Source organism: Typopeltis vanoorti, chromosome 25 (genome assembly GCF_054136105.1).
Source record: "Typopeltis vanoorti isolate ZY-2024b chromosome 25, IOZ_Tvanoo_1.0, whole genome shotgun sequence".
In the NCBI taxonomy this organism is placed as follows: Eukaryota; Metazoa; Arthropoda; class Arachnida; order Uropygi; family Thelyphonidae; genus Typopeltis; species Typopeltis vanoorti.
The window spans coordinates 13456558-13480667 of record NC_143573.1 but is presented as its reverse complement, the minus strand read 5'-3'; the positions used below and the strand labels follow the sequence as shown (position 1 = coordinate 13480667).

General features: G+C 35.5%; 1 protein-coding gene across 1 annotated transcript in view; it reads right to left on the bottom strand.

The window, feature by feature from the left end:
- Positions 1 to 24110, bottom strand: part of LOC150092552 (general transcription factor IIF subunit 1-like) — a 185258-nt gene that overhangs the window by 84814 nt on the left and 76334 nt on the right. Inside the window, exon 6 of the mRNA XM_090414316.1 lies at positions 19480 to 19612. Coding sequence (XP_090270442.1) covers positions 19480 to 19612 — 133 coding nt within the window. The remainder of the gene's footprint in view (positions 1 to 19479; positions 19613 to 24110) is intronic.

The window sequence follows — 24110 nt, the reverse complement described above, 5'->3', positions numbered from 1 at the left end:
AGATTCTGATATTTGCTGTCCTGCCTGTTTGGCCAAAGTAGGACAGTTTACAGCTGCAAGGGACCAGGTATACACCAGGTAGGTCTAGGGGAAGTGGTTGGTCTTTGGTGGAGCGAATAAGGGATGCCAGTTTTCTATGTGGTCTGTAACAAGTGGTCAAGTCATGTTTTTTTAAGATTTTATTGATTTTTTCCGAGGTGCCTCGGATGTAGGGAATGGTGATGGATTTAGAATAATCTTTATTGTGAAGGGGAGGTGGTGGTGGGTTGTGGATAACTGGGTTAAGTATTTTTTGGATTTTTTAGAGGGGGTAGCCGTTGGCTGATCAAGCCCTAACCACAGAACTAAATCACGGATGTGATTTAGTTCTGTGGTTAGGGCTTGATCATTAGAACAGATTATTTTTGCCCTGTTGAATAATGTTTTAATAACTCCATATTGTTGTGAGGGGGAGGGGGGGATTGTTGGTGAATGTATCTGCTTGTATGGGTGGGTTTTCTATAAACTGAGAAAACCAAGGTTCCATCAGGTTGGCGGGTGACTAGTGTGTCTAGGAAGGGGAGGTTATTGTTTTCTTCTTTTTCCAGGGTGAATTTGATTCTAGGGTGTTGGTTGTTTAAGTGTGTTAGGAAGGAGAGGAGTGAATCTGGGCCATGTGGCCAAATAGCGAAGACATCATCAACATAGCGAAGCCATATGGTAGGTTTTTGTGGGGCTGAGTTTAAGGCTTTCTCTTCAAACGTCTCCATGAAGAAGTTGGCCAAGGGTGGGGAAAGTGGTGAATCATTCTATTTTAAAATCTCTTTCTTTGAATCTTGTTCCTGCATATTTATAGTTCTGAACATAGCTTATCTTCTTCAGGTGATTTTCTGTTTCTTGTTTCTTTCAGGATGATTTCAAAATCTTCAAAATTTGTAATTATTATTTGGTCGTCAGCAAAAAGGAGAATGTTTAAGTTCACAGTAGGAGAAAGTTTAATACCTTGATGGAAATTTTTATTCCATTTAGGTAAATATTAAAAAGAGTTGCTGAGAGGGGGCATCCCTGTCGGACCCCTTGGTTTATCTCTCTTGCATATGATAGCTCATGATTTAATCTTATTTTTATTTGATTATTTTCATATACACTTATAGCTTTTAGGTATTATTTGGTATTTGTCTTTCATTTAATATGTTAAATAAAATGCTTCTTTTAACTTTGTCAAATGCTTTTTCAAAGTCAATAAATGCAATATGTATTTCTAAATTGTATTCTCTTCTTTTCTCTATTATTAATTTTAGGCAAAAGGCTGGGTCTATACATGATCGTCCTTTTCTAAACCCATTCTGTACTTTTAAAATAAAGTTTTTGAAATATTTCATTAGTTTGCTATTTATAATTCTGCTATATATTTTGTAACAGGAATTTAGTATGCTTATACCTCTATAGTTTTTAGGGTCATCTCTATTATCTTTTTTAAAGATAGGAATCACAATTGCTTTTTACCATTCTATTGTGGGTTACCAGTTGTATAAATTTTATTTAAAAATAATAGAAGTCTTTCTTTGAATCTTGTTCCTGCATATTTATAGTTCTGAACATAGCTTATCTTCTTCAGGTGATTTTCTGTTTCTTGTTTCTTTCAGGATGATTTCAAAATCTTCAAAATTTGTAATTATTATTTGGTCGTCAGCAAAAAGGAGAATGTTTAAGTTCACAGTAGGAGAAAGTTTAATACCTTGATGGAAATTTTTATTCCATTTAGATAAATATTAAAAAGAGTTGCTGAGAGGGGGCATCCCTGTCGGACCCCTTGGTTTATCTCTCTTGCATATGATAGCTCATGATTTAATCTTATTTTTATTTGATTATTTTCATATACACTTATAGCTTTTAGGTATTATTTGGTATTTGTCTTTCATTTAATATGTTAAATAAAATGCTTCTTTTAACTTTGTCAAATGCTTTTTCAAAGTCAATAAATGCAATATGTATTTCTAAATTGTATTCTCTTCTTTTCTCTATTATTAATTTTAGGCAAAAGGCTGGGTCTATACATGATCGTCCTTTTCTAAACCCATTCTGTACTTTTAAAATAAAGTTTTTGAAATATTTCATTAGTTTGCTATTTATAATTCTGCTATATATTTTGTAACAGGAATTTAGTATGCTTATACCTCTATAGTTTTTAGGGTCATCTCTATTATCTTTTTTAAAGATAGGAATCACAATTGCTTTTTACCATTCTATTGTGGGTTACCAGTTGTATAAATTTTATTTAAAAATAATAGAAGTCTTTCTTTGAATCTTGTTCCTGCATATTTATAGTTCTGAACATAGCTTATCTTCTTCAGGTGATTTTCTGTTTCTTGTTTCTTTCAGGATGATTTCAAATTCTTCTTTAGTTATTTCTTTTTCATTAAGTGTTTGCCAGTTGTCTTTTATAAAATATTTATCTGTCCACAATTCTGTGTAGAAATTCTTCTAATTTCAATTTGATGTTTAATTTTATGTTTTCTTTAGTATCTGCATTTAGTCGTTTCAAAATCTTATATACATTGGGTCTTATTTTATACAAATCATGTTCTAAATTAGAAACGAAATTGTTCCATGATTCTCTGTGTTTTTTTCTGACTTCTCTTTTAGCTATGGCTCTTATTCTTTTATATTCTATTTCATCTTCTAATCTTTTACTGCTTAACCATTTATGATAGGCTTCTTTTTTTCATTTTGATTACTTCTTTGGTTATATCATTCCATATCTTCAGTTTTTTCCTTTTATTGGATTTTTTGGTATTTCGTAAGCTTTCATTTGCTGCTGCATTTAGTATCACTTTTATATTAAGACATTCTATTTCTATTTCTTCATTTTGTTCTATTTTATCTATATATTGGTTAATTCTTTGTTCATATAGCCATTGTATATTTGTGTCATTTAATAGTCAAGTTTTATGAACAAATGTTTTAAATTTTCTTTCTGTTCTTGTTACTTATAGCCATTTAGGTGATAATCTTAATTTTCTTTTAACGAGGAAGTGGTCACTGCTTATTTCATATCCTCTGTGAACTCTAACATCTAATGAAAACCTGGTGTCTTTTCATTTAAGATAAAATAATCTAATATTGATTTCCATCCTCTTGCTGCCTAAGTATATTTATGTATGTCTTTATGTTTTCATGTTTATATTTCTTTATGTTTTTGTCTTTATGTTTATAGAAAGAATTCATTATTTTTAGGTAATTATAAACTACAAAGTCAATCAATTTTTTACCATTCCTGTTTAGAGTATGTTCTCCATATATTCCTATATTATTATTAATTGTCGTGTTTCCAATTCTTGCATTTAAGTCTCCTGCTAAAATTATGTAATCATTTTTATTTATTTTATTATATATATGTTATAGCTGATTATAAAATTCAATATTATCCTGTTCTCTTCCTTCTTCTGGGGCACATAAACCAATTATTGTTAAATAGCCTCTATCTATTTTTATTCTAGCTTCTATTATTCTTCCATTCCATAATTTATAATGTTTTATCTGTTTTGAAAGGGAGTTATGAATCCAAATCATGACTCCTGCTTTGCTCTTTGGTCTCTGTCAACTCCACTGTATATCACATTAACATTTTCGGTTCTCATGGTTCCTTTTGATTTCTTTTTTGTTTCAGTGATTACTGCTATTTTAAAATTTCTTTCCTTTAATATTTGGTCAATTCTATTTCTTTATATGCTATTCCTCTTACATTCCAGTTTGCTATATATATTATATTTTGTCATTTCCATTATCATTTTACCTTTTCCATTCCAGGGTTGTTTTCCACAGATTCATTCCAATTACCTTTTTCTTTCAGCTTAAAAGTAGAATTATGTTCTCCATGTCAGGTGACTAGCCTGACGATGGAATAGTTCAGTAGTAGGGCTGAACCCATGGCCCATGCTCCCTTAAGGTTCTGAACTAGCCTTCCTCCAAATTTAAACCCATAGGAGGATAAATAGAGTATAATGAAGGGGAAAGAATAGATTATAGGAGAATAGAGTAGAATTATAGAAAAGGTTTATAGATAGATAGATAGTTGTAAGGCCAGAAACGGAAAGACCCCATGGCCCTCGAGTACTCCAATAGCATAAGAGTCATAAAATAAGAAGAGTTGGCTGAATAGGCCTTATAGGAAAAATTGAAGTGAGTGGATCTTCCTCCAAGTAGAATACAATAAATATATCTTGCCAGGTATGCTAACTGATTAAGCCATTTCGAATTATGTAAATGATTTTTTAGTTCAAAATTTTCAATCAAGAAAAACTTTTAGTTCATTCTAAAGTTCAAATAAACGAGTAATTACTTTTCCATGAGAACATCAGTATGGAAAAGAAGTTATGTATGATTACTTTCCATTCTTTTGCAAAGTTGGGAGAAACAGTCTGGCAATTAGAGGGCGGCCTTCAATATAATTTATAATTTTTACAGCTTCATCCAGAACTCATCTTAGGTCTGTAGACATCATATGTGCAGCCAAAGCTTCCCTGTGTATGCAGCAGTGTGTAGACTTTGCATCTGGTGCAACAGCTTGAATCTTTGAAACAAGCCCTTTTATTGATCCAACCATGGATTTCCCTCAGTCGGTGCTTATTCCAACATAATTTTTCCAATCAAGCTTGTTTTGATTCATAAATGTATTTATATTATTGAATATTTTTTTTCTCCTATTGTACATATCTGGCAAGGGGGCAAAATAAAAGGGAGTCATGAAGTTTTGTTTTTGATTTTTTTTTTTTCGTACCTAATTAATACTAGAAGATTTGCAAAATTTGTAATGTTGGTGGATTCATCAACTTGTCTTGCATAATAATTACTCGAGTATATCGGATAGCAATGTTTGTTTTATATTTTCAGCCATTTCAGTGATTTTTTGATGAACAGTACTATTTGAAAGGCAAATCCAATCAAAAGACCTTTTTGCATTATCTCCAATCATAATTTCTGATATTATTCCTGCTGCAGGGTTGACCAAAGTTTCAATTGCTTCTGCTGCACCACCTTTTGCTATTAATAGCGACATACGATATGAAGGTTCTAAATGCTTCATATTTTCACCTCCTGACATGATCGACATAATTTTTTGAGATTCTTTTAAATTTTTTAGTTTATTTTGAAAAAAATTCTACAGATTTGTCCTTGTATTCATCATGTTTCGATTCAAAATGGCAATTTAAATTAGATGGTTTCATGCTTTCATTTTTTTTTTTTTTTCAAATTTCACCACAAATGACACATAATGGAATAGGTTCCTCTTCTTGATGATGTGTTCGCTATTTGGCCACATGGCTCTGAAACACTCCTCTCCTTCCTTACACACTTAAACAACCAACACGCCAGAATCAAGTTCACCCTGGAAAAAGAGGAAAACAACTGCCTTCCTTTCCTAGACACACTAGTCACCCGCCAGACTGATGGAACTTTGGTTTCTCAGTTTACAGAAAACCCACCCATACAGGCAGATACATCCACCAACAATCCCACCACCCCACCTCACAACAATATGGAGTGGTAAAAACACTATACAACAGGGCTAAACTAATCTGTTCTAACGACATAGCCCTTAACACTGAACTAAATCACATCCTCAACACTTTCTCAGCCAATGGCTACCCCCCAAAAAAAATCCAAAAAAAAAATAAAACCTACAAACCACAGCCCTCCCTCCTCCCCCCCTCCACAAAAAAGATTACTCTAAATCCATCACCATTCCCTACATCTGAGGCACCTCAGAAAAAATTACCAAAATTCTAAAAAAACATGACCTCACCTCCTGTTACAGGCCTTACAGAAAATTGGCATCCCTTATCCGCTCTACCAAAGACCAACCACTTCCCCTAGACCTACCTGGTGTATACCAGGTCCCTTGCAGTTGTAAACTGTCGTACTTTGGCCAAACAGGCAGGACAGCGAATATCAGAATTTCTGAACACAAGGACTGCATCCGCTTTTACAAGTATAGCCATTCTGGTCTTGCAGACCATGCTCTGGATACTCGCCACAGAATACGGTGGAAGAAAGCAACAATAATACACCGGAGCAAATATAAATTCGAAAGATTATTTATGGAATCAGCCTCTGCCCTAAGAAACTCTCCAAACCTCAACAAATTTGGTTGTATGCGACTGCCCCAAATTTGGGAGGCATACATCAGCAGACCTTCAGCCCAACGGCCAAGAACGCCTACTTAGCCCGCCAGAGGGCACCATCAGGACTTCTAGGAGAACGATAGCTTCATATCTTCATTCTCAGTTACTGTATTGTTAGTGCCTGTGTGCACCTGCCTTTTTGTAAGTTCCTTTAGAAAATGGCAATGTGACATTGCCAAAATATCGGAAATATCTATTAAAGTATAATTTAATTTATATTCGGATCTACGTTGTTTCAATTCCCTAAGTGATTTAGAAATACATAACCAACGTATAAGCCTGTCTACGAGAAGGTTCCTCTTCATTTCCTATCAATGAAAATCCACATTTCAAGGAATTCATATCGTACTTACGAAGATTTTTCATCTTCTTCCTAGCTGGTTCTTTAGTGTTGTCAGACGACACACCCTCATCAATTTCATTTGATTCAGATACAATATCAACATTTTCTTGTTACTTATAGCTACTTGTATCTGCTACATTTCTCTCTTTTGTGAATTTTATAAATAGAGTCATTAACCAATGATCCATACTTAAGAAAGTTTGAAAGCTAAAAAAATTATAATATTTATTATAGGTATTATAACTTCTGTGCATTATTAAAGCAATTATATCACTGTAAAATTAGTACAAACCTATTAATCGTTATTTTAACTAACAACAAATTTGTAATATGATCAAATAATGAAGCGCATTGATTAATGTCTTCTTAACTGTTTTAATTACATCTAGTAATGATTTGTATACAGTAATTTTTTAACAATCGCCGTTATATTCTCTTCGTGTTGTTGCATGCTTGCAATGCATGTTCATATACAAAGTTGAATGAAGAGTCACAAGTGATCACTTGCAAATTTACAACTATTCAAATGAAGCAGTTATCACAAATTGAGTAGGAGAATTCATACATACTATATAATTTATTGAGAAATATATATGTTTAAAATAATTCTTTTTTTCTTAATAGTGATTCCATGCACTAAAGATGCACAGCAGAAAATTGCCACGTACCCCCTGAAGGCCTTTCATGTACTTCCGAGGAATACACATACCACACTTTGGGAAACACCGACTTAGGGGATGTAAACAGACTTGCTTAAAAATACTAGAGAAACAGAAGAATATCTGTTTCTCTAATAAAGTAATGAATTTCTAAACATAATGTGTGATCTGGGTTTCAGACAGTAAGTTGTCCAACCAACTAGGAAGGTGGGAGATGCAGGTTTGTATATCGATCATGTCTTCATAAGAGGCACAATGGAGAGCATAAGTAACAAAGTCAAAATATGAGAATACCACATAATAGATCACTTCCCAATAACAGTCAAAATAAAACCCAAAATAAAAGAGAAGCCTGAAATCAATAAAAACAACAATATACCTACAGATAACAAAGATAGAAGCAAAACAATTGATTACACAAAATATGACAAATAAATCATGAGTAACAAACACAATCATTCCTCATAAGGACAAATGAACATTAATGAGTTCTATTGGGAGCTGATTTCCAAGATCACTCTGCCAAAAAATGAGCTATGGATGCATGCATCCAGACACAAGCATGCATGCATGCACAAAGGCAATGCAAAACTAACTGAAACATGTGACAAAAGACTAGAGTCCTAAGTAGGTGGGGTACCCTCTATGGACACATATTGACAGCCTAGGAAGTAAACTGGGAACTACAGTATTCAACACTAAACACAAGGATAATCTTCTTGAATGGCTGGCCATATCAAGTAGAGTGATGTGGGCAAATATCAGAATGGGGTTATTTAGTTATTTTTGATTTTCATGGCACAAAGACATCAAAGATCATACTGTGCCAGGACACAGGTTATAGCAGTACATATGGTAAACAGTTAGTAAGAAATCACAAACATCCATCCTCTTGGTTAGAGAGAGCAGATATGCTAATTGCTCAGCCAACCAGACTAGTCCTCAGAATGGGAAACTAGACAATGAGATTTATTTTATTTGTACCTATGGTCACACAGAAAGTTATACTAAAGAAGAAACTGAGGAATTTTCTGAGACCTTTCACTCTTTCTGTGCCTTCCGAAAATCGTTTGTGCCATTCAAAAACACATGCACGGGATATGCACTTTTCACCCTAAGCCTCAGAGAAGGCAACTGACACAATGAAAAAGGAAAAGATGATCCTTGATGGAGATTAAACAGCAGAGGAGGAAATGATTTCTAGACATATAGAAATGTTTTGGGAAAATTTGGAGAAAACAACAGCACTAATAATAATGATAAGTACCAGCTAGATTTCTGTTCAGGACATGGACTAGTTATTGCTAACATCATGTTCCAACATAAAAATGTGCACAAATTCACATCAAGAGAAGATTCAAGAAATAAGAAAAGTCTCACTGAATTATGTTATAGCTGATAGTGATGTTTCCCCCACTGGTTCAGGACACAAGTGTATACAGAAAGTTGGTTGGCATAGGAGCGATCTTTCAAGACCTCTCCTATGCCAACAATCACAGAGTTTATGCAACAATGCAAAGATTACAAGTAACATGCTTAATGATGCATGTGATTAAACTACAGTGATACCTTGGCTAACGAGTGACTCTGCTAATGAATTTTTCGGCTAACAAAGATTTTTTTTGCTGTTTTTCGGACTCGGCTAATGAATGTTTTTTTTAGGATGCGCGCGCTAACATAAAGCAGCAAACATGAACGGTCGGGTCATTCCAGGAGCTTATCTTTTCCATCTGTATGTGTTAATTAGCTGGAGAAGAGTTGAAAACGCAACTGAATCAGGAAAGAGACAAGGAAGATAAAGAGTGCTCATCAGAGGAGGAGGACAGCAATAAAAAGGGAAGAATGCCAACAGGCGACATTAAAAAAATTCTGCACTACTGGGAAGAGTTTCAGTCTTTGGCTAAAAAGTGGAATCCCAACAAAGCTGAAATGAACAGACTTTGTACCTTGGTTGAAGACAAGTGTCTGAATCACTTTAAAAACATTCTGGAAAAAAAAAAGTTCAATCAACTTTAGACAGATTTTTGACTTCTCCTTTAGCAAAGAGACAGAGGCCAGCTAATGAAAAAGAGGAGACTTACCTTGAATAAACTTTAAAAATTTGGAAGAAGAATAGTAAAAACGTTGTGTACATATTTTCAGTTTAATAAAGTGTATATAATAGTGTAAAGATCGCCAGTTTTTCATTCTACTTTCCATTCTCCTTCATCTAAATGGGTAGCTGTTCATCTCAGCCTTTGGTGAGTTTTTGCCCTTTCATAGTGTGCTTTTTACTATTTTATAAAACTTATCTTTAAATAGTAGGCAGCATTCAGAACAAATTAAACAATTTTCTACAGAAACCCACGGGAAATCGCGTTTCGGCTAACAAATGTGATTCTGGAACGAATTATCTTCGTTAGCCGAGGTATCTCTGTATATTCCAGTCTTTTCAATGTATAGGGAGGGAAAAAAGGCTCTTAGGAAGCTTTTTTTTTTTAATGTCTGATCCACACATGAAAGGCTGCAAGACCTATAACACATTAACGCTGTGTGGGGGGGGAAAGAAGAATAGACGAAAGTAGGAAGCTGTTCACATTTTACTTGAACAGCTGAGAGTTGTAATCTTTGGGAAAGACTGTTTCAAAAAACAAAAGTAGACAGAATGAAAGAGGCAGTGAAGTTGGTACAGTGATTGTCAAGAAGGACTGTAATAAGGTGTTGGTTAGCAGTGGCTCTTGTTTTAATGATTCTGGAGGAGAGTGGAGGAATGATAGTGGCCAATTCAGCAAGCACTGTCTATGAAAATATCTGTAGAAGAGATGCAAAACAGAAACTAAATGCCTGAAGTGGATACGTGAGAGAGAGAGGGGTCATTAATTAGCTGGATTGCCTTCATCTGGATAGAAACAAGAAATCTTAGAGGATTTTGGTGCACCACCCCAAATATGGGAATAATAATACATGGCTGGGTGGATTTTGGCTTTGTAGAGAGTTAGCAGAAGTGAAGAAGAACACCAAGTTTTTTGGCAGATACAGAAGCTATAGCTGAAATGTGGTTGTGCCAGGAAAGATCAGAGGTGCAGGTCAGTCTGAGCAGAGAAACCTGATTGTGTTTGGATATCTCAATATTACTGAAGGTAAGGGGGGGGGGGGATGTGAGTTCTTTCTTGTGAGAGATCAGACAGGACTGAGTTTTTGTGGTACTGAAGTTTACAAGGTTGTCCTTGCCCTGCCAGGATATAGATAGGAGATTAGGATATCCAAGTTCAGATCACTGATCATGGTAGATCTTGTGGATTTTAATACTTAAGCATTACAAGGTTTGTTGTGCTTAAGTATCCTCCATTCCTACAAAGCAGGAATGGAGGGTACTGTTATCAGCAAAGCTATGGATAGGATTGGATGTCTGAAAAAGCAGATCATTTATATACAAGAGGAAGAGAGTGGGTAAAAGACCTCTGGTGTATTCCTGCACTGGTAGGGAAATCCTAGGAGATTAAACTGTCCACCATGACATGTAGTAAGCAACCAGTGAGGAAGGCAGACCATAGGATAGCAGTTTGTTAAGCAGGCCCCTATGTTAAACTTGATCAAATGCTTTTGAAATGTTGAGGGTAAGTACGTGAGATTTTTCCAAATTTCTCCATGACTTGAGTCCAGAGGAGGGTAGTGAAAGCAAGATCGGCTGTAGATTGCAAGTGGTGTAATCCATACTGTATGGTCACTAATTAGTTGGTAAGTCTCTAGGTGGTTCAAGAGTCAGGTGTTCATGACCTTTCTCCATAGGATAGCAGTTTGTTAAGCTGGCCCCTATGTCAAACTTAGTCAAACGCTTTTGAAATGTTGAGGGCAAGCACGTGAGATTTTCCAAATTTCTCCATGACTTGAGTCCAGAGGAGGGTAGTGAAAGCAAGATCAGCTGTAGATTGCAAGTGGTGTAATCCATACTGTATGGTCACTAATTAGTTGGTAAGTCTCTAGGTGGTTCAAGAGTCAGGTGTTCATGACCTTTCTCCATAATTTTAGAGAGAACAGAAGAGCAACTGGACAGTAATTTGTTGGTTGACTTATCACCTTTCTTTGGGATGGACTGAATCTGAACCTTTCCATGTTGTAAGGTAGATGCTAGTTGAATAGGATAGATTGAAGAGACAATACAGGAAAGGTATTAGTTCTGGAGGACAATTTTTTTTTAACACAATAGGTGGGATACCATAAGGATCAAATGCCTTGTTTATGTTTAGGTTATTAAAGATTCTTCTGATTTCTTTTTGGCAGAAGACTATGGGTAACATAGAGCAAGCCACTGTTGGCAGAATGAGGAGAACTCTCTACAGGTCATCAATGCAGGAAAAATGCAATGTGCACTAATTACACAAATGAAATTTAATTTACATTTTCATGTAAAAATATTATCAATTTGTAATATCCCATTATTATTAATGTGCTTTCATTCTGAAATAGTTAAACACTGAAGCTAGTAAGTCATTCTTTCTATTATTTGAATATTATTACAATATTATGTATCACACAGTTATGCACTTTAAAGGCTAGTAGTAATTATTATCTTAGAGTGTAAAAACCCCTGAATTTAGTTGGTATGACTCTAGGTGGTTCAAGAGTTGTTGATGACCTTCATAATTTTAGAGAGAACAGAAATTAGAACAATTGGATGATAATTCATTGGTTGATGAACTCCCATCCATCATCGGATGGGCTGGATGTGAGCCTGTTTCCATGTTATAGGGTAAATACCAGTTGAATAGGATAGATTGAAGAGGCAATATAGGACAGGTGCTAGTTCTGGGGCAAATTTTTTAAAACAACAGATGAAATACCATCAGAACCAGATGTCTGTTCAGGTTATTGAAGATTCTTCAGATTTCTTTTTTGTCAGGACTACAGACGACATAAAAGGAGCCGTTCTTGGTAGTGTGGAGGAAACTCTGACAGGTCATCAATGCAGGAATTTGAAGAGAAGAGTGATGCCAGTAAGTTGCTGTTGTCTTTAGGTGAGGTAACTAAGGTACCATCCAGCTGTGAGAGAGTTGGAAACCTGGTGGGAAGAAGTTGTTCCCAATGGCCTTGGCAAGGGGCCTACTGCCATTTGGACAGGTTTATAACATTTAGCTCTATCAAAGTCTGACTTAGACCTGATGATTCTTTTACAATTGTTTCCAGCAGCTGTATAGGCAGAGTGGGAAGCTAGAGTTTTGGTCTTCAGCCATTCATGGCATGCAGAGGTTTTTTCTTTTACAGCATAGCACACATTTTTCAGAACCAAGGCTTGGATGGTGACTGAGAATTTGCAGTGGAATGAAGGATGAAAGCCTTCATTCCTGCGAGGATTTGTTATTCGGTCTGAGCAGGCGTTTGGATCAGAAGAACTGAAGCAGTAATCAGACCATGGGAAGTTAGGAATAGAAGTCACAGAGATCCTCCCAGTGGGCACCCGTATAGTGCACCAAAGGACATAAGACTGAACTGATGGGTGAAGGTTGTTCTATGGCAAAAGAACTTGTACAAGGTTGTGGTCCGAGTTACAAAAAAGAGAACTGACAACCAGAGTATATATACCTGGAAGGGGAGATTGTTAGGAAAAAGGTTAACTGTGTGGGCAAATTGAAGGGGACTATTAAGTATTCTGGTTGGAAGACTGGTGATCTGAGATAGGTCATTGCTGATGGCAAACATCTCAGCATCCCTGCTTGGTTGGTTGGTTGGTGAAACTGGAGAAGGATAGCCAATGTGAGTTGTCGACACTGAAGTCCCCAAGAAGGATAACCTCAGTATTTGGGTATTTCGACTGCAGGAAGTAGAGTTCTATGGAGAGATAGTCGAAGAGGTTAGAGTGGTTGATGGAGTTTGGAGAGTAATAGAGCATATGAAAAGGGCAGGTTGGTTTAGTATACAAATTTTGAGCCAAAGCATATCAAACAGTGGGGATTCAAGGATGTGCAGTCTCTTGTATGGTATTTCAGTTCTGATGAATGCACAAGTGCTGTCCTTGTGGCAGAAACAGCTGTGCAATGTGTAGTTGGGGCAGTTGAGCTAGACAGTGGCTGTTGAGGTTGCCAGTTGGGGTTTTTGATAGGAATAGTACTTCTGGTTTAGATGACTGTAGGTGGTGGTGCACATCATTTATATTGCTGTTTAGACCATAGATGAATGTAGAATTTTTTTTTTTTTTTGGTAAGAATTAATGTTGGTGGATTGTTTGGTTGGATTTTTGATGTTTTTTTGTGAATGGATTTTTTTTTTTGACTATTTTTTTGTGGGAGACTTTTTGAGATCCACAGTAAAAATGCATTTCTTTGGGTTGTGGTTCATTATAATTTGTGAGGAAGAGATAAACAGGAAGTGGGGCATGCAATGAAAAGTGGCAGAAATGAAACTCACAAACATACTGCCCACAGAGGGAAATCAGTCCATACATGATCTCAACAGTTTCCCCTGCAGCCACACTATTGGTCTGCTTCCAGTCACAAACTGGCAAAATACATGGCTGTAGGATTTGACACTGGCTGATCTGGAAACCTCCAGATTCCTGTCCATACATGATCTCAACAGTTTCCCCTGCAGCCACACTATTGGTCTGCTTCCAGTCACAAACTGGCAAAATACATGGCTGTAGGATTTGACACTGGCTGATCTGGAAACCTCCAGATTCCATCTGTTCCATCGTTACTATCTGGTTCAGTCCCGTGTACTATCCAGGGGCTGGCCTGGGGAACTGTTTTATCGCTTGGTTTTTTGCTTATGATAAATAACCTCCTGAAGATGCTGTGAGTCGTATAGCAAAACATGTAAAATATATATATATATATATATATACAGGGTGTTCGGGATAAATTTGACATATTTATAATTAATTATATTTTTCCGTAAGTTACATGTATTAACACACACTTCTCTTCATTTAAAAGTTTGGACCCTTCTTCATTCATATACAAGATGTCAGAAAGGATGGATAGCTGGAACCCACCTGAATCATGGAAGAGAATAACTTGTATCATGATGATTCGTGCCCGCCATCAAAATAAGGATATTACGACTGCTGCCCAATGCTCCCTGAATACAGTAAAAACAATCAGACATGAACTAGAGACTTGCAATGGTGACTACGAGGATGTAGCAAGAAGAAAGATCCCTAGCAGACGATCTGATTGCGTTCGTACAGCAGAATTCCTCGCAAATCTGCAGGAACAGGTGTTGAAGAACCCTGGCATTGGAATTCGGGCTTTGTTCGTGGAGTTGCTAACTGTAGTCAAGCCCTGGATAACAAGGGTAGCCAATGGTAGGCCGTATGTATGGCAGCAGGATTCGGCCCCTTGCCACACCTCTGGGAAAAGTCAAAAATGGTTGTCTGAAAATTTCTACGACTTCACCAGTCCAAATGTTTGGCTTCCAAACTCCCCAGACCTTAACCCCATGGATTATTTTGTATGGGGCGCAGTTGAAAAAGACACCAATCGCACTTCCAGTAATACAAAAGCCCAGTTAATGGATAAAATTAAAACAGTTTTTGCGGCCCTTCCCAGGGAGACTGTAGCATCAGCTTGTTCGAGGTTCCGAAGCAGAATTGAAGCTGTGATCGATGCTAATGGTGGTTATTTTGAGTAAATCTTGTTGATAGTATTGTAATTAACTCTGCCTGTAATGTTTTTTTGTCAATTCATTAAATTTAATAGATACAAAGAAGATTTTCTTTTTCCTTACGAAACTGTCAAATTTATCCCGAACACCCTGTATGTGATGTTAATAAAAGATGTCTATGAGCTAAATAAAATGTGATTATTTATTATTCATGTAAATCGATTGGTAGTGAATTACCTAAAACGAAGGATGGTTGGTTGAGAGAGCCAGTAAGCAGCTTGGTTTTGTGTGCCATTGAACACAAAAAAAGTAAATAGTAAGTAGTTGAGCAATGATTCCAACATACCTGCTAGTCTGGTAAGTTGAAGAAGCCATGAGTGCCTAAATGAATGTCAGTACCTCCTTGAATATGTATTTCCTGGGAATGGAGTAGGGACAAGGTCAATCTTTTTCCCTAAATTCACTATACTTACACTTTCCACTATAACAAATTATTTCCCTTGTATTTAGGAGTTCTGTTGTAGCAAGCATGTACTGTAACTATCACAGTATCCTGTATACCTCTTGAGAGTACACATTAGGAATTCATGTTTTAAATTTCAGATATTTCAAATGATTTCATCTTTTGCAAGTCCCTGCTTTTGCCCAGAGACACAATATCATCGACAACAGCAACATACTCTGCCTCAAAGTCTCTGTCTGCTACAGAGTCTGGCCACAATTTCCTCCAGGCCGAGTTCATGGTCCTGTAAGTCACTTGCACCACCCAAGCTTTGTCAAGGATACTTTAGAAATGGAGGATGTTGAAGTGATTTTTCCAGAATTCTCTGAGTGTTAATTCTGTGTCAGATGTCACTTCAAAACATCTTTGAAACAGTATTTTGGTGTAGAGTTTCTCAAAGTTCAAAAGGACCTGATGGCCTATGGGTTGGATTAGAGGAGTCATGTTAAGGGCAAGGAACTTCACTGTGATAAAAATCAAACTCCTCCACCAACTCGTTCTCCAAGTACATTTGAAGCCTGAAGGGTGAGCAGCAGCATTGTCCATCACAAGAAGGCATTTTATTGGCAAATTTTTTTCTTGAAGGTATTTCTCACACTTGTGATAAAGATTTCATGGATCCACTCAATAAAAAATTGCCTGGTTACCCAAGCCTTACTATTAGTTCTCCACATAACAGACAATTTACTTTTCATCACGCTATTTTTCTTAAATGCCCTCGGATTCTCAGTGATACACAAGCAATGGCATGACACAAGTCCCCACTTGCGTTTCCACATAGCAAATCAGCCTGTCCTTCATTGGCTTGTGTCCTGGCAATTCTTTTCCCTCCTGAGTGACGTAGGTCCTCCTTGGCAATTTTTTTTCAAAAATAGTTTCATGACAGTTGAACACTTGTTAGGGAAGAAAACCCTCAGCCTTTACATAGTCACTAAATTCTTGCACATATTTCTCAGCAGCTTCTTGGTTCGAGCTCACAACCTCCCCATGCCTAACCACACTATGTATGCCACTTCTCTTAAATTTCTCAAACCACTCTCTACTAGCTTTGAACACATCAGTATCACCACTCATACCAAGGTTTTTCTTTAACAGGTCATCATGTAATTGCCTTGCTTTTCACAAATTACAGCCTCAAAAACCCTATCACCAAGTAACTGTTTCTCATTTATCCAAATTAGCAACAATTTTTCTACTTTCTTCAATCATCTGTAATCTTTGTTTAGTAAGAACTTTTACTCCTTTTGCAACATCAGCTCCCTTGATCGCCTCTTTATTTTTGAGTATTGTAAAGATAGTTGATATTGCCTTACCAAACTGTAAAGCAAGATCCGAGACATGAATGCCATTTTCATGGATATGATTTCTTTTTTCACCTCTATCATAGTTCAAACAACTTTTCTTTTCACTTTGCTTGTTTCAAAAGCAGTTTAGATGCCAAAGGCTATAAGGTAATTGGTAAATTTTGAAACTTTAGTTTCTCTTCTATTTGGCAAGGATGGATTAATAATATCCTTCATATTTGTATTAGTAACTAAATTAGAATTTTGTGGGAGGTACTGAAAACCATGAATGGACAGGAAAGGTGGGAAACATTGCAAATTCCCATTACTTTTTTTCATCAACTACATTACAGAAAAATGTCATATGGCGATGGATTAGAAAGTCTTACAAGAAATGATATAAAAAAATAATAAAAAAACATAAAAACCATAATTCATAAAAAACCAAATATCCAATCAAAAATATAGAAAATAATAATACACACACCACACCAAACTTTTTGAATGGATGACTCTTCCTTATTCAGTACATTTGTCACTTTTTCCTGGAATACAAGTACAGTGGAACCTCAGTTGTCAAACAACTCATCCCGAACAAATCAGTTCCTGAACATGTTTTTTGACAGTTCCTGAATGGGCAAACTGGCAACCACGTGCTCCACAGGTTGAGATGTACAGTGGGAGAGCTTCAGTTACACCACAGCCTCCGCTTAAATTTACAGTGCCTTTTCTTGATTTTCTTTGCATTTTGTAGTTTTTTTGTAAATTTTTATTAAATAAGCCACCATGGGGCCGAAGAAGGATAGTGATACATGATGGCAATGACTACAATGCCAAAGGTTGGCATCGTAGTCACTTTGGTATATATATATTCTCATAAGCTCTATGGTAAATTTTCAAACTTTTTAGTATCTGTTCTATTTAGCTATAGTGAATCAATATGAATCAATAACATCCTTCATGTTAATAATCATCCAGAGGAATTCCATTATCTACATTAGCCAACAATTTTCATGGAGAACTTTAAACTATGCTTTCTTCACAACATTCACCCCAAACTTCAGTTTGGTGCAGATACATTAATGACACTGTTGCAGTCTGGCTAAGTTCATTTATTATCAATTATCAAACTAAGACTATCACAAAAATAAATGCTGTTCATTAACCAATGGATATAGTTCACATTAGAAGATGAAAATAAGAAGTGTCTCCTCCTTGGATCTTCTCATTCTTCTCTGACCAGATGGAGGTAAAATCTGGCAATTCAAGGATTCTCCTTCCTTCAAGCTTACACTTTCCTCCATGGACCTGTTACTACAACAAGAAATAGAACATAAAAAAGTGATATTTATATATTTGATGGTTGTAACAATACTTTCATCAACAAGACTGTAAACAAAAATAGAACACTGCTTCTTCAATCCCTCAAGAGGATGTAGTCGTACAGCCATTCGTTATATTCAAAGAATATCTGGATGTAATTACTCACTTTTATAACAAGTACACTTGTTATAAAAATGAGTAATTGTATGGGAATATACATAAATTAAAATGTCATGGCGTTTTGTCTATTACAGCCATGATCTCATCATTTCCATGCTCGTTACAACAAAGTTCAATTGTATCAGGTTAATTCAAACCTATATACAGGTGGCAAAATGCAGATTACTCTCTTTAATAAACCCCTTGAAATACCTCTCAGGAGAGGAGTAAGACGAGGAGATGTGATCTTCCCTAATTTCTTTACAGCAACTCTAAAAACATGCTCAAAAATAAAAATCTGGATGGGGGTTTAAATATAGATGGAGAGAATCTTAAAATACTTCTGTTTGCTGATGATGTGGTTCTGATATCTCATCAACCACTGGAATTAGAAATAATGTTGAATGATATAGATTTGCAGCGTAGAATGACAGGATTACAAACTCGTTGACAAGACAAAGCGGATGACAAACAAATACTGTTCATGACCACCAAAACAAATTGCAAAATTGTAAAATAAAGTCAGAGTGGAGAGATACATTTGTTTAGAACAAGTAATCCGAATGGACTATGATATATCAGATGAAATGAATGGATACAAAACAGTGTCTTGGAAAGCTTTTAACAGCATAAAAGACCACTACAAAAAACAGATATAGCAAAAACCTTTTTAACAGTATTATTCTACTAGTACTAATGGCAGCGAAACATGGAACACAAAAAAGAACAACAAAGCCTAATAACAATCCAAAGGACAATAAAAGAGAAGAGTCTGCATGGTTCAAAAAATTTTAAAATAACTAGCCTGATAGCCTTACTTGCTTACAGACAATAAATAAGAAAGATCATATAAAACACTGAAATAAGAAAAAATCTGCATTCAAAGATGTGACAGAAGCTATCTATATCATGACAAAAAAAGGTGGGCAGGACATGCATGCTTATATGTCCTGCCCATATAGGCATGCATGAAAGACAACAGAATGGACTTCAAGAATAATAGACTGGTATCCTAAACACACAAAGAGAATACCTGGTACACTACCTAGTAGATGGCAGGATCCTATAAAATCAATAGGAGGAAATTTGCTCAAGATAAAGTTGCCATCGTCAACCTGCAGTCATGGCAAAACCAAGACTGAGAACATGGGTCCACCATGGAAAGGAACATATGGAAATATACAAAACATACAAAAGGTGATAGGGTTTCCCTTCCAACTTCAGTTTTCATTCCACATAACAGACAGAACACGTACAGTTAACAGACAATAACTGGCCTGATAGCCTTACTTCCTTCTACCATAATTCCAAATAACACTGCAGCTTGCCAATGACATCATTTTTCTGAATATTTAAAATATGCATATTATAAAACTGTAAGGCATCTATACTAACTGCATCCAAACAACGCATACACTTGAAATACATTTCAATGCCAACAGCAAATCTATATTTTAATCCAACTTACAAATTCCTTATTAGGGCCACCCTGTTTCTTCTTTTTTCCCTGAGGCTTCTGCTCTTCTTCTACCTGTCCATCATCCTCATTTTTTAGTCTCTTTTTTAACATAATTGAGAAGTAATTCATCACTTTATCTCTCCTGAAAATATAATAATTGATGATAAATTTCTCTAATAACCTTAATAGACTCTGAATAATCCTAATTTGTTCTTTTCATTTTTTATGGTGCATCAGCAACTATGCCAGGTCAATGATTAAGAGCAAAAACATAACAGGTGTATAAATAAAATCTAAAAATTGATTTTTATATAAAAAATCAAGTATATATCAATAAATGTTTGCATCATCAGCAAACAATGAATATTTCCTTTCAGGTTATTTCCTATATCATTTATGTGCAAATTAAACAGCAATGGTCCCAGAACTGAACCTTGTGGCACACCACTAGTCACCTGTTTTCACCTAAATTCTATCCCTGCCTATACTGCTTTTTGATATCTGTTCAGCAGCCACCCTCTTATCCACTTAACCGATGGATAAGAGGGTGTTACACTAATTTGTGTAACAGTGTTCCATATGATATTCTGTCAAATGACTTTGCAAAATCCAGCAAAATCATTCTGTAGCCAACTCTGCTCTTACTCTATTGTAAAAAGTTAATAAATTATGAAGGCATGACCGACCCTTTACAAAGCCATGTTGACTCTCATACAGTATCATATTTTTATCTACCCATTCTTGAATTCTCTTTTTTACCAAATTTTCTAGTACTTTTACTACCATGGCTGAGATACTGATTGGTCTATAATTTGCTATTGTAGTCTTAGAACCTCCCTTATGCAAAGGAACAATTTTGTCCTATTTCCACTCCCTTGGAACTCTACCAGGGCTAAGACTTAAACAGCTTAGTCAAAGGCATTACCAGTTCCCTTGCACATTCTTGCAAAATCCTAGCTAACATCCTATCTAATCCAACAGCTGTATTTACATTGAGATTCTGCAATATCCTAAGAATCTCCAATTCATCCACCTCTGTTCCCACATTAGTGTCTGTCACATGGGTTAAAACAGTAACCTCACTAGGAAGATATATGCTTGCAAAGTGGTCACTCAGTAACTCAACTATTTTATCCACTTCTGTCTCCTCATGACCATCATCACTCATTAAGGTTAATATTTCATAGTTATTCTTCCTCTTATTTGCCACATAACAAAGGAACTATTTGAAATTTCCTTTTGCCTGCTCGGCCATGCTAGTAATCTTTCTTGCCTAGGCATTGTACTGCTCATGAGTTTGCTGGTCACCTTTCTCTTTATATATCCTCCACAGTATTTTCTTCTTCTGTTGCTCATGTTCAATGATATTACTCATCCATCCAATCCAATTAACCCTAGGTATACAATTTAATACTGCTTCCTCTAGATGACATTTAACTATATCCTGCTTCCTCTAGATGACATTTAACTACTAACAACCTTAGTCTGCAGTGTTTTATGCCATGGTACAGATTTAAGCCTCTTCCTCAGCATGTCATAATCACCTGCCACAAATACCCCTTCTTGCTAGAATATTCCTCATGTTTTTTTCAATCTCCCAAGTCAAGACTACATGGTCACTTTCACCAATTGGAAGCAAACTTCCATTCCGTATTACTTTGAAATTAAAATGTCAATTTCAATGTCCTTAGATCCTTTTATTTCTGTTAGATGGCATTTTCAAAGATATACACTAAATGGGAAACATTCCTGATCTCTGTCTGTCTCTCTCTCACAGAGGCACGCACGCACAGAGGTTTGCCCATAAGTCACAAAGCGGTTTAAGATGTTAATAACTTTTTTTTTTTTTCAGGTAAAGAACATTTAGTAAATTAATCACGAAAGTGCTCACATCTTAACAACAAATAATAATTGTGCAATTGTGAAAATCAGCATTCAATTTTCAAAATAAAATGCTAAAGACAGTTATATGCTAAGAGCATATCACTGTATCGGGGGACCCCTTTTGAGTCTTTAAAATTCGAGTTATCAGAATTGAAGGAGAACAGGCCTACCAGTCCAGAACTCAATGGGTGGGGGGAGTCCCCCCTAGTATAAATACAGTGGTATCTCGCTAATCCAAACTAATAAAAACCATGCTCGTTCGGATTAGTGAATTTTCGCCCAAGAGAGAACAATAACTAGCATTTAAGACAAAAAAATCAGATTCTAATGATACATCAATTTAATTCTGTAAATAAATGTAGTATCTGATAGAACTGATAGAAAAAAAACTATTATACTGCAATGTAAAACTTAAAAAATAATACAGTACACAAGTTTATTTTAGTAAAAAATTTAGTATGTACCTGTATTGTTGAGGATTCTGATTTAATAAAACTGCAATAAAAAAGCTATCAGTTACATAACTTAATTTGTGTAAAAAATATTACTTTCTTGTACACAACCCACAAAAAAAGTTTCACAAAATAACACAAAAGTTTTTTTTTTTTATTTCTTTGTAAAAAAATCACTGATTTTCTTTTGCTTCTTGGAAGCTAAACTTTTTTTCGAATGCTTCTTCTCGGAGCTGCATTAGCAATAAAATTTTGTGGAATGGTGCATCATTCTGCTTATCTCATTCTATACACATATTAAAACTGTCAACTGCCTCTTTATGTGTTACTCTTTTTCCATTCCGTAACTTTTATTTTGAAATTTCAACATCTGGATTTATATTTTTAACCAAATTATGCATGATTTAAATTTCCTCTTTTTGTGTATCACCGTAGTTATCTTGGTAAATTCTACAAGGCCACAGTTTTTTCCATGACGCTCGAATTGCTTCAGGTTCGACGGCTTCCCAGGCAAACGTGAACACACAATAAATCAAAATAGACCTACACTATAACCATACAATCGACAACGTGAAAAAATATTCTACTGTAATAATAATAAAATAAATAATAATAGTTAAAATAACAATACACAAAATAATAATACGTAATAAATAAAACTTTCTTCTTTCAAACCCCAGTTCGGATTGCTGGAGGGTTTGGACTAAAGAAGTTCGGATTAGCGAGATACCACTGTATAAGATCTGACAATGTTGTAGCATTGACAAGTTACAGATTGATTTGGCAGAAAATTGTAGGTAGGCAGTAAGTAATGATGTAAATTTTTCATGTAGTATTATCATATCCTGTACACCCCCCTATAAGGTAAATGTCAGCAATTTGATGATGATGATACATTTAATAAATAATATTAATAAATTTAAAATAAATTTATTATAATTAACATTAATAAATATATTAATGTTTTAATAAGTTATTTTAAAGAAAACTAAAGCGAGGACAATGGAAATGATATATTGTTAAGCAACTTTTACCTCCTCCTCTCTCTCTCTTTTTTTGTCTGGAATGAGCTAAATACAATCCACTAAATACAGCTATCTGCCCAACAGCATAGAAGCAAATGAAAGTTATAAAGTGAATATAGGATGAGTGTTAATTCTGAAGTACAGGTGTAGGAAATACCACAGACTAGAAGATTTGTTGATATTGTCTTTCTGGAGAAAGATGAGGGGAGTATGTCTAAATCATTCATTGCCTCATCTATACAGAAAATGGAAAAGTAGAACAACGATAGGATATCACCCTTATCCTTATCCTATAAGACTATTAAGACTTCATTGAAATGTTACATCACATTCAGATGTTACTAGCTGAATGTGACAGAGCATGGGAATGAAGAAGTTTTATCCAGGGGTTTAGACAGCTCAAATAAAATTTTAAGAAGAGATAAGTTTTCTGCATTTGTACCCCTTTCAAATTTAGATTTGCTGATGGGTTCAGGATGTGATGTGATGTAGTGCTGCCCTCCCCCCAGTTTTTGCAAGCAAAAGTTGAATTTTTCTCTCAAGCAATTTGCAATATGTCAAGTTTTCTTGGACTATCTTGGCATGCCTGTTGAAGAACCAAGGTGGCTTGGAGAACAGTTAGAATTTTTTGAGTGTAATTGTAAATGAAAACTTTTATTCCAGAAGAATTATTTCACTTACTTGGTCAGCATATGGTCTGAATCAAAAAAAAGCAAAACTAAGTAGATTATGGAAAGAAGAGCAGAAATCAGGAAGATCCCATTAACACTACTGCAGGCGCAAGGATAAAAAGCTAGGATGGGCTGGGGAATGGAAACTCCACAGAAAAGGAAACTTGGATGCGATTGTGGTCTGCATTATCAAGAGGCAAGTTAACAATATGTTAAATCATTGCTAACAGCAAATATCTCGGCATTTTATTCACCTTGATTTCTGCAAAAGAGAAGTTAATTTGAGTTGTGAACATTTAAGTTTCAAGGAAACAGCTTCATTGTTTGTTATTCAGATAACAAAAAATCAAGTTTCAGAAATAATCAATGATTATCTGAATTTGCAAAACAAAAATGACAGCAAACAAATAACAGAATGGGATAATGAAATCTTGAATCAGATAAGATCATATGAAGGTCTAGTAAAAAATGAAGGATTGCAATAAAATACACTGAATAACAAATCCAGTCATACTGGAGGAAGAAGAAATTTTTGGAAAATAATTATGAAAAATTATTTGATATTAATGGGCTAGGTTTCACTCATTTATATTTCAAAATGATATATG